We start from the raw sequence: 12,545 nt of genomic DNA, 5'->3' as shown, positions 1-12,545 counted from the left end.
ACCAATCTATTGGTACTAAAACCAAAATTACAAATTTTTCACTGTTTATTTCTTGATCATTTCAATAAATGGTTTAAGTTTGACACTGGATTACTGCATCATGGTATACAAGCCTTTGCAATATTCAGTGGACAAAAAACAGGCATAAAAACAGCCAAACTATCACTTGCCTTACTTTTACCTGAACCGGGCGTATGTCTAAAAATGGACATTCTGTTGTGTTACCACAAACGGGCGTATGATCAAATATGATCACACCATTTTTTTTACCACATCGTTCACTAATTTATAGAAATCAAACGCAAACAACGTCAATATCACCATATAACACAACTATTCAGCTATATAATGTGTGAGTTTTATTGACTTACCATTGTGCATTTCGATGCTTTCTCCATTTTTGTGGGACAAAGTAGGAGCGTAAATCAGCATTTTCTCATTCCGGAAGCACGCTGAAGTTTGAAACGCCCCAGACAACTTCCGATTGGTCAGATGCCATTGTGTCGCTATCCGTGACGTAGACTAACATCCGTTGATTGGCTGGGACAAATCCATGTGCTTACACGATCTCATACAAGGGAGGCAGACGCTATTGAAAATGTTCGATTAAGTGATCAAATATGGTCACTCGCCCTATAAAGGGTTAATACTGTGTTGTTACCTGAATGATCCACAGCTGTTTTTTTTTTTTTTGTTTTGTTTAGTGATAGTTGTTCATGAGTCCCTTGTTTGTCCTGAACAGTTAAACTGCCCGCTGTTCTTCAGAAAAATCCTTTAGGTCCCACAAATTCTTTGGTTTTTCAGCGTTTTTGTGTATTTGAACCCTTTCCAACAATGACTGTATGATTTTCAGATCCATGTTTTCACACTGAGGACAACTGAGGGACTCTATTACAGTAGGTTCAAATCACTGATGCTTCAGAAAGAAAAATTATGCATTAAAAGCCATGTATACTTTTGAAAGGAATGAAGATGTGTACATTTTTCTTATTTTGCCTAAGCTACAGAAGAACATGTTTCCCAAAAGACAGAATAAGTTAAATTTACCCTTATCTTCAAATTCAAAAAGTTTTCACCCCCCTTTTAAGGCATCATGTTTCCTTCTGAAGCATCAGTCAGCATTTGAACCTTCTGTAATAGTTGCATATGAGTCTCTCAGTTGTCCTCAGCGTGAAAAGATGCATCTTAAAATCATACAGTCATTGTTGGAAAGGGTTCAAATACACAAAAACGATGAAAAACCAAAGAATTTGTGGGACCTGAAAGAATGTTTCTGAAGAACAGTGGACAGTTTAACTGTTCAGGACAAACAAGGAACTCATGAACAACTATCACTAAAAAAACAAAAAAAAGTTGTGGATCATTCAGGTAACAAGACAGTATTTAGAATCAAGTGTATGTAAACTTTTGAACAGGGTCATTTTTATAAATTCATCTATTATTTTCTATTGTGAAACACACACAAAAGTATTAGATTTAATGTAAATTCTGATGTGATTTTATATTGACCCACTATATGCCATATTTTGATCAGCAGCAGGTAATCTACTGTATTGATGTAAATGTAGGATTTGTAATGGTTTTAATAGGCTCAGACTCCTGCAGTGCTGCACAGCTTGATAGGGTAGGAATGTTAAACTGTGGGCAGATTTCACCATCTAATTTGATTCACATTCTCCGCCCTTCACCCGGATACAGAGGCCTATCTATAATTTATTTGAATTAGCACCCTAGAGAGTCCAGTGTGCAGCCTAAGGGCACTTGAATGAAGTTTAAAAGAGCAGCGAGTCATTTGCACTGCAGCAAGGGGCAATGCATTGACCCGCTGTGCTTTGTGCATGCTAAAATCCAAAACTACTGTGCTGACCTCACAGGGATTTTCAACAGTTGCATCACTGAAGAAGGATAGCAAAATACTGAAACTCTGTGCATTAGTGGTGAGGATTTTGTGACAGTTTCTGCAGGTTTCTTCATCTTTACAGCAGTAGGTAGCGACTTAGGAAGTCACTCAATCATTCACTCAAATGATTTATTCTAAACCATGATAGATGCATTTTAAGAACCAAATGCCAGGAAACTAGTGTGATACTGTCGAGCCATCATCATCTAAATGTACTGAAATGGCTGAAGCTAATATCTCTGTGAGCCAGGAACAGTTCAGCTGTTCAATCTGTCTAGATCTACTGAACGATCCAGTGACTGTCCCTTGTGGACACAGTTACTGTATGATCTGTATAAGACGCCATTGGAATGAAAATGCTTATGGGATACAATACAACTGTTCTCAGTGCCGACAGACCTTCACTGTTAGAAAAATGTGGTGGTTGCTGAATTGAAGGAGAAACTAAGGAGGATAGAACTTTAGACTGGTCCCCAGTCCCAGACTGTTCCCCGTTCTGCTCCCCAGCCAGCCTGAGTTTCTCACGCTGAAGCTGGACCTGGAGATGTGGAGTGTGATGTCTGTACTGGCAAAAAACACAAAGCCATCAAATCTTGTCTGCTGTGCCTGAACTCTTTCTGTCAAATTCACTTTCAACAACATGAGAATGCTTTTGAAGGTGATTGATGCTACTAAGCAGCTCCAGGAGATGATCTGTCTAATACACAATGAGCTTTTGGAGATTTACTGTCGTACTAACCAGATGACCAACGTACAGTGCCTTGCAAAAGTATTTATACCCCTTCATTTTTTCACATTTTGTTTTGTTGCAGCATTATGTTAACTTTAATTTACACACCATACACCATAATTTGCTAAAACCAGATTTGCTAATTTTACGAATTTATTAAAAATAAAACACTGAAATAAATACATTGCATAAGTATTCATACCCTTAACTCAGTACATAGATGTCAGGGTCGTGTATGGGAGATGAAGCGGAGAAGATCCAAGGAAAACAGGACTATAAACAAAACTGCTTTAAGAAAAACAAAACAAAATCCAGGAAACCAAAAGCAAACTAAGAGCAGATATGTAACACAAAGTAACATCATCGACAGACAAAGGGGAGTGAGCAGACACAGACTTAAATACACTGAGAACAGGGCGTGGTTACAAAAGAGATAACATGGGGGAAATACAAATATGGGCAAGACTAAACCAACTAATGCAAAACCAAAAGGGGGAGACAAGGACTAAACCATAATGACTAGAAACAGAGGGGAAAAACACTAGGAAAACAGAACAGACAAGACTTAATCCTGACAATAGATGAAGCACCTTTACAGCCTCAAGTCTTTTTGGGTATGATGTGACCAGCTTTGCACATCTGCATTTGACAATTAGCTGTCATTCTTTGCCTCACCTTTTTACCTCTCAAGCTCTGTCAGCTTGGATGGGGGCTAGCAGACATAGAGTCCTAGTTGTTCCAATCGTCTTCCATTATGGATAATGGAGGCTACATGCTTCTGTAAACCTTCAATGCAGCAGTTTTTTTTTTCTGAACTCTTCCCTAGATCATTGCCTTAACGCAAGTCTGTCACTGAGCTCAACAGGCAGTTATCTTGACCTCAGGATTGGTTTTTGCTCTGATATGCATTTTCAGCTGTTAGACCTTTTCTGAGAGGTGTGTGCCTTTCTAAATCATACTTATTCAAATTAATTTGCCACAGTTTAACTCCACTTGAAGTGTAGTAACATCTTGAAGCAATATGAATGCTCATGAGCTAAATTTCGAGTGTCCCCGAAAAAGGTATGAATACTTTTTCGGGTACGGGATCTTTTCAGTTTTTTATTTTTTAATAAATTTGCACAAATGTTAAAAACCTATTTTTTGCTTTGCCATTATGGAGTAGGGAGTGTAGATTGATGTGGAGAAAAAGTAATTTAAAGTAGTTTAACATAAGGCAGCAACATAACAAAATGTGAAAAAAATGAAGGGGTATGAATAATTTCGCAAGGCACTGTATAGGCCCACCATATCACGGTCCAGGCCTACTTCCACTTTACAGGTCTGTTACATATATGTGCAACTTTTCAGCCATTAATAAACAAAAAATGTTTGAGTGTGTAAATAAATAAGAAACAAACAAACAGTGTTTTAAAAAATTATTGTGTGCCACAGATTCTTTTACCATGGATTTAAATCTCAAGTTGACAGTTTAAAAGATAAGTCCAAGCCTCTGTTACTAATTTAAAAACATAACTAAGGAATGCTGAGTTGCCTTACTGAGAACTTATTGTACTATATAGAATAAATTATTATGAGAGTGAGATAAACTGAGCAAGAGTGATTACGTGTATCTGATACAGCATTCATTCTTCAGCTTAATCTCATATTCAGAACGAAACATTAATCTGAATCTAAGAAAAGTGATATCTTTCTCATAGTATCCTTTCAGCTGTTAAGGGATATCCCATGATAATACTATGGTCAATGTTGTTTTTGGTCGCGTTTTGTAGGCTTTGCTACGGACTCAAAGTCTCTTGTCGCCATCTAATGATATAGCAATGTAACCAAAATCAACATCACCAGTTTTTCAATACCAAATACTATTTTATAAAAAACAAAAGCCATCATAAAAGTTGCTAAACTATTCAGTAAACAGTAAAATATAAAGAGCTCTAAAACAGCATAAAGTTATTTAAAAATATAATGTTATGAAACTGTCCTCAGACAAAACTATTTGCTCTGGAACAAACAATAGACTAATGCAGCAAATTCCAAAAGATCTGGCCATTTAATAGTTAATTTAATCATTTGAAAAAAAGACGAAGAATAAAATGAAAAATTTAAAAAAGCAATAAAATGTTGTTTTAGCATTAAATGACATACATATACATTTACAATGCCATATAATATAAAACGTTCTGTAACATTTATTTATATGGCAAATCAGCTTTTTTACCGTAGAAGAGTTGCAGGGCAATTTCATGAAGTAGAAGATAGTCTTGAATGCACAACAGAATTCCAAAATGCTGTTCCATTAGCAGCTGTTGCTTAAAGTTCCTGGAAAAGACTTCTCAGCCAATCAGACACGAGGACCAGAAACTACTGTTGTATATAAATACCTGCTACACATATTTTAATCTATAAACTATTCAACATGATTGTAATCAGTATCTTCTAGAATGTAATCTAAATTACTGTGCAGACCTTTGTTCAGTCACTTCTTGTCAAAAGTCAGGGATGTATCTTTATTATCAGCGCATTTCTCAGAAATGTTGTAAAATGTTCAAAATAGCTACTGTGGCGGAAATCTGCTTAGTGACCCTAGTGGACTTTTTATGGGATTTTGTTAATATTAAACACAATTACATCTTACAGACACACCTGTAGCCTTCTCTTAAACACAGAACCAGGAAACTAGTGTGATAAGTATTGTCAAGCTGTCTTTCTTCATCTACAAGTATTCAAATGGCAGAAGCTAAACTTTACGTGAGCCGGGAAGAGTTGAGCTGTTCGATTTGTCTGGAGCTACTGAACAATCCAGTGACCATCCCCTGTGGACACAGTTACTGCATGAACTGTATTAGACTCCACTGGGATGCAAATGCTTGTGGGATACAATACAACTGTCCTCAGTGCAGGAAGACCTTCCATCCAAGACCTGTTTTAGGGAAAAATGTGGTGGTTGCTGAAATGGTGGAGAAACTGAAGAGGACAGAACGTCGGCCTGCTCCCAGGACAGAACCTCAGCCTGCTCCCAGGACAGAGCATCAGTCTGCTCCCAGGACAGAACGTCGGCCTGCTCCCAGGACAGAACCTCAGCCTGCTCCCAGGACAGAGCATCAGCCTGCTCCCAGGACAGAACGTCGGCCTGCTCCCAGGACAGAACGTCGGCCTGCTCCTAGGACAGAACCTCAGCCTGCTCCCCGTACTGTTCCCCAGACTGTTCCCCTGTCTGCTCCCCAGCCTGTTCAAGTTTCTCACATTGAAGCTAGACCTGGAGATGTGGAGTGTGATGTCTGTACTGGCAGAAAATATAAAGCCATCAAATCCTGTCTGGTGTGTCTGAACTCTCTCTGTCAAATTCACTTTCAACGACATGAGAATGCCTTCAAAGGTGACAGACACTGTTTGATCGATGCTACTGAGCAACTCCAAGAGATGATCTGTCCAATACACAATGAGCTTTTAGAGATTTTTTGTCATACTGATCAGATGAGTATTTGTATACAGTGTACGACGGGTCTTCACAAAAACCATGACGTGACATCAGGAGCGGAGAGAATTAATCAGGTATGAATCACAAACATTTACTAATGTAATGCTTTCGGTTTTGGCTTTGGGTTGCTACTGAAGAATGTAATAACCAAATGAAAACCTTTTGACCAAGCACTAATACGAAAAATATAATTATGGCTTGCAAACGGTACATTGCAAATGTTTCGCCTTTTTTAATTTACACACATCTAAAAGATAGATTTGAAGGGATAGTTCACCCAAAAATTAAAATTCTGGCATTAATTACTCACCCTCATGTTGTTCCAAACCCATAAGACCATTGTTTATCTTCGAAACACAAATTAAAATATTTCTGCTTTGCTACTAGTTCAAATTAAAAATAGCTATCCCTGTACAGCTTTGATCAGCTGTTCCTCCATTTTGGCTGAACTTTCAATGTTGTTGCAGGAAAGGATGAATTGGACCTGACGCTTGCGGAATTCTAAAAAGTTGAGATGTTTTTTGCTCAAAGCAGCGTGGTCGCGCCTGGAAAAAAACGTGTTGTTTTCATTATGAGTGCATCTACCTTGTGTCTACATTCAAAATATCGAACTTCAGCATGCACAAAATGCAACATGTGAACGGCCCCTAACAGCTGAGCGCAAGCCTCCATTACTAATTAGAAAACGTCACTTTAGAATTGAAGGAATGTTGAGTTGCTTCATTGCAAGCTTATTGTATTACTGTGTTAAAACGTAACTTTTTTATATGGAGCAGAGTATTTCCAACAATTACCTTAAAGGAGAAGTTCACTTCCAGAACAAAAATTTACATATAACGTACTTATCCCTTGTCATCCAAGATGTTCATGTCTATCTTTCTTCAGTCGTAAAGAAATTATGTTTTTTTGAGGAAAAAATTTCAGGATTTTTCTCCATATGGTGGACTTCTATGGTGCCAAGAGTTTGAACTTCCAAAATGCAGTTTAAATGCAGCTAAGAAACGATCCCAAATGTGGTTGTAAACGATCCCAGCCAAGAAAGAAGGGTCTTATCTAGCGAAACGGTTGGTAAAATCACAATTTATATACTTTTTAACCTCAAACACTCGCTTGTCTTGCTGTACATTTTCGTTCTAGAAGTGAACAACTTTTTAAATCTGATACAGCATTCATTCTTCAGCTAAAAAAAAAAAACATTACTTTTTCCAGATATGTTAATATCCTTTCATCTGTTAATAGTGATTTCTGATGACAGTGCTGCTCAGTGCATTTGTTTGCTGCGTCAAGCTGTTGTTGAAACTTTTTTAATGTAAAAGTCTTTACTGTTGACGTGTAAAAACCAAGCGGCAACCTCCCGCTCTCTCTATTAAAACCAACACGCAAGTGGCTTAAACTGCAATTCATTGACTGGCCGCTAGAGGCTGGCTGCAAAAAGGGGGTCAATCCCATAGGCGCCCCATGTTAAAATGCACAACTTTACAGCAGAAAAAAATATGTTTACAGCCTGGTACAAAAAAAGGTTTTGGTCTATATAGCTAATTTCACCCTTCATGTCAACTGTGAGGGGGGCGAATTTTTTTATAACTCATCCGTTTAAGTTATATTAAGCCTTAAAGTTCTGGATAATTAAGGGCGTGGCCACTTGAGTGACCGGGGGATTGCCGCTGCTGTCACCACTGTTGCGCTAGGCGGGTGTGGTTTCGGCAACCAGCTCCACCCATGTCCCGCCTCTTTGCCCATTTTCGATTATCTGGGAGTGACGCGCGATGACGCGATTCCAAGATGGCGACGGCTGAATCCCGCCCACTATGAGCTTCAAAATCGCTCTTCAGAAACCTAAACTTGCCAAAACTAATTGCTCTGGAACAAATAATAGATTAATGAGACCAAAGACTGTCCATTAGATTTACCCAAAACTAATTATATCTCATGTTTTACCACTACAGGGACATCAGAGCCAGTGGCAAATTCCAGAACATCTGCCTATGGTGAGGCGCTCTCTGCAGGTTCATGAGTGCTGAATGGCTGTGACGCCCTGGAGCTTACATCTCCAAAAAAATTTCAAATAGACGTTATCTTTATTAACAAACCACATATTTGTCCAAGTACATTCTCACTTAAAAATCTCTTAAAACTACATTCTGTGACACAAAAACTATTTTTATTGTTAAATTACAGTGGATTTGGACCATAACACTTTCTGTGAGAAATATGGCAAGCGGACTGATACATGACACAAATGGTGAAGCAGTTGGAGGAGCTCTGATATCACTCTTATCATACTCTTATCAGCCAATCAGATTCGAGGACCAGAATGAACTGTTGCATAAATGTGCTAGATTAGCTGAGTTTAGTTTAAAAGGGGTCAAAATAATTGTGTAGGTTAGTATGGAGGTGATGAGGAGGATTTTTCAATGTATGTTCATTTTTTTTTTTTTCCAGAGTTCTTCATCTTATTCAGTCCCTCCTGCACCCTTCAGCTTTGATGTTGTTTCTCGTTCTGATTATGCAAGAAAAACTCTCTCTAAAAGGCTAAAGAAAAAAGTGGACGATTTCCTTAATTCTGAGATACTGCTTGTATCTGGTTGTGGTAGGTTGCATTCATTCAGGAATAGAGCATGTAAATATAAAATATAAAGTTATGTCCTTACTTGCAGATTACATTAAATATGTATTTTTTTATAGTAATGCGCTACACATTTCCTACGGATGGACCCAAGAACAGAAGTGAGATCCTACAATGTATGTCACTTCACACACATAACCTCAAACGCATACACATATGTGACCATGGACCACAAAACCATTCATAACCATTCCATTGATGTTTGGTTTGGTAGGATCAAACAATATTTGGCCGAGATACAACAATTGAAATAAATCTAGAATCTGAGGGTGCAAAAAAACTAAATATTGAGAAAATCGCCTTTAAAGTTGTCCAAATGAAGTTCTTAGCAATGCATATTACTAAACAAAAATGATGTTTTAATATATTTATGGTAGGAAATGTACAAAATATCTTCATAGAACATGATCTTTACTTAATATCCTAATGATTTTTGGCATAAAAGAAAAATCGATAATTTTGACCCAATGTATTTTTTGCTACAAATGTACCCGTGCTACTTAGACTGGTTTTGTGGTCCAGGGTCACATATGACATGGCTTTCTACTGACTTCAACTGTTTCAATAAAAAAAAGGCATAAAACAGAAGTTGCTGTAGTGTATTTCTTCGTATATGCGAGTAAAATGGATGCTTGAAAAAAAAATGTAGGTTGACCAAATGACAGGTTGTCCCAACCTCAGAGAAAAGAAAATATGTTGTAAGAGACAGGGGATGCTATTTAAAAAAGGTCAATTTTGGTTTCATGCTGGCTTTAAATATTATGTTTGTATCTCCCTTAGATTCACACAGGCTCTCAATGGATTCAAACACAATGAATGAAACACTCCTATTGTCTGGGGGGAACCGCGTGGCTACAAACACTGGCAAACTCCAGCTATATCCCGAGCATCCAGACAGATTTGACTGTTGGCCTCAGGTCCTGTGTAAAGAGAGTGTGTGTGGACGAGCCTATTGGGAGTTTGAGTGGAGTGGAAAAGCTGGTGTGGGTGTATCATTGGCCTATAAGAGCATCTGCAGGAAGGGAAATGGCGATGAAAGTAAATTTGGTTGTAATGATCAGTCTATGAATTTGGACTGCTCCCCTTTCAAATACACATTCTGGGACAGTAACAAAAAGACTAAACTAAATGTAAACACTTCTAAAATACACTCCAGATTAGGAGTGTATGTGGATTACACAGCTGGATTTGTGTTCTTTTTCAGCATCTCTTTCAAAATGAAACTCATCTACATAGTCCACACCAAATTCACTCAGCCTATCTTTCCTGGGTTTAAGGTTTACTGTGGATCATCAGTGAAATTGTGTGATCCATCAGTGAACTGTGCATGATTTTGATAAAGATGTGAGATTCAATCAGATTATAGTATTTCTTACTTTTCTGTCACTGAATCAACATTATAGTTGAGTTAAAAAAAAGAGCAGACGAAGAGAGAAATGTCTTTATAATAAATCAACATATTAGAATGATTCATGTGTCAAGGATCATGTGACACGGAAGACGTACAGCCTGTAATGGCTGATGAAAATTCAGCTTTGCATCACAGAAATAAACTATATTTAGATTAAATATAGTTAAATATATAAAACTAACTTTTTATGTATTTCTATAGTTGTTACATGCTAACAAACTGAAATCAATGAGTAAAAACTGACATGCATTTTATATGATGAACACTATTTGTGTGATGCACATTGTTGTCTATATTATATGTTCCAAATCAGTCGTATTTCAGTTATGCCTTAGAAAACATTCATTATAGGTTATTTGTACAGACAACATTTGAGCAAGCTAGTGAAATGTATCTTAAGAAAGGGAAAATGTATATTACATTGAAGAATAATAAATCAAGTTCTCGGAAAGTCATAACATTGTTAATCTTGTATGCATTTCTATAGAGTGTTTTTGCGTTGCATCACCAATTGGCCATTTTGGCGGCACAGAACATAAACAATGCCACAGAACTGAACAAGACTTGCATATTCTGCTGATTATTGCTGCTGAAAATAGTCAATTATTGTCATGTTTTGGGCTGTACAAATCGGTCAGACCAGGAAAAACTTTTGGAGTACTATAGACTGCCAAAAGTTAAAACAAGTCAAGGAGAAGAGTGCAAACACTGTCTGAGGAATAAAAGGCATTTGTGGTTGGCCAAACTGAACCAGAATTTCCAGGGCAAGAATCTTGACAACATTCATATTTGTTCTTATCATTTCCAGTCAGGTAGGTGAAATATCTTTACCACCTATTAACTTTAGTTTGTCAAAATATTGTGCCCTTTTCTGCTTACTTAATCCTTCTCTATATAATTTAGCAGCATACACACATTTTTTTCTGTGGTTTACACAGCATAAATTAGCAGAACTATGTATCCAGTAGTATATTAACAGTGCAATCCATGCTGTTGTTTACATCTGAGTATCACCAATATGGCCAAGCATCCGGGGCCCTGACCAAATCATGATGTAAGTGCATACCCACTATGTCCTGGTTTTACAGACTGGTTTTAAACTAAGCCAGGATTAGGCCCTAGTTCAATAAGGACATTTAAGTAATTTTTATAAACATGCCTTAGAAAAAAACATTACTGGTGTCCATCTTGAGACAAAACAAAGGCACTGATATATTTAAAGGTCAGTCAGTTCAAGTTTCTTTCAGTTGAAACAGCTCAGATTTACATTTTAGTCTGGGACTAGGCTTAAGCCTTGTCTGTGAAACTGGGGGTATACATTTTAAATTGATCCCAGATCCTGTCTTTTTGACCTATAACCTCAGTAGCATGTACAAACAACCAAAGAATACTCACAGTTTTCGTTCTTTCATTTTTGAAGTGATTAATTTTCTACAGGTTATAGCAAAAGAGACAACATGCAGGTAAATTCGTAAGTCCACAGATGTGAAGCCAAAACATTTTGATTGCCATCAGGTGGCTGGCTGCAGTCTCTCCATGTAGACGAATGGGACATAAGCCAAAAAAATAACAATAATAATAAATTACGCTTTAAATACATTTTTCCCAAAGTTAGTTTCCACTGTTTTAGTAAGTTCTTATCACGCTGATTTATGTTCAAGTTCCGTATTAGTCATTTGATGCTATAAAAATACCACGGCTCCACCTCAGGATCACTACTGCACAGACTCTGGCTCCAAATGACATTATTGGTGCAAGATGACAGCAGCCATTCTGGGATGTTTTGACTTCACTTTTAGTTGAAGGAAGTGGAGATGCGTCCATCTTTTTTGTACAGTTATGACTGAGTCACAGAATCATACACACAGCTCTTACAGGTCTATAAAAATTAAGGCATGTCTAATAAAATATCCAACATGTTAGGAATACTTTTAGTTTAAAGTTTAGCTTACCTTTCAAGAAGAGAAGTTGGTCGTATAGAGGGACTGCATTTGCGTCACAATTTCGTCAGCTCCCTGGATACTCGGCCATATTGGTGATACTCTGATGTAAACAACAGTATAGATCGCAAGGTTAATGTACTTTTGAATTTGTTGTTCTGCTAAGTTATTCTGTCTGAACCATGGAAAAAAAAGTGTGAAAGCTGCAAAATCATATAGAGAAGGACTTGGCACAATATTTTGACAAACTAAAGTTAACAGGTGGTAAAAATACACACGAGCAGTATTAATTAAGATGTTAGCCAAATATTTCACCTACCTGATTACAAGAACAAACACAAATGTTTTCAAGACTCTTGTCCTGGAAATCCTGGTTCAGTCTGGCCAACCACAAACGCCTTTTGTTCCAACAGTTTAATGCAATTTTCTCCTTGATTTTTTATTACTTTTGGCAGTCTAG

General features: G+C 37.4%; 1 protein-coding gene across 1 annotated transcript; it reads left to right on the top strand.

Moving 5' to 3' along the window:
* The first annotated feature begins 5,307 nt into the window (after nt 1-5,307).
* On the top strand, nt 5,308-10,603 carry ftr54 (finTRIM family, member 54). The gene is made up of 5 exons (XM_073830007.1): nt 5,308-6,182; nt 8,055-8,096; nt 8,551-8,698; nt 8,794-8,850; nt 9,515-10,603. Exons 1-5 carry the CDS (start codon nt 5,358-5,360, stop codon nt 10,063-10,065), a joined length of 1,623 nt encoding a protein of 540 aa, XP_073686108.1. The 5' UTR covers nt 5,308-5,357; the 3' UTR covers nt 10,066-10,603.
* The last annotated feature ends 1,942 nt before the right edge of the window (nt 10,604-12,545 follow it).

This window comes from Garra rufa, chromosome 23 (assembly GCF_049309525.1).
Source record: "Garra rufa chromosome 23, GarRuf1.0, whole genome shotgun sequence".
Lineage (NCBI taxonomy): Eukaryota > Metazoa > Chordata > Actinopteri > Cypriniformes > Cyprinidae > Garra > Garra rufa.
Note: the sequence above shows the minus strand (reverse complement) of the source record. Positions and strands in the feature narration are given on the sequence as shown.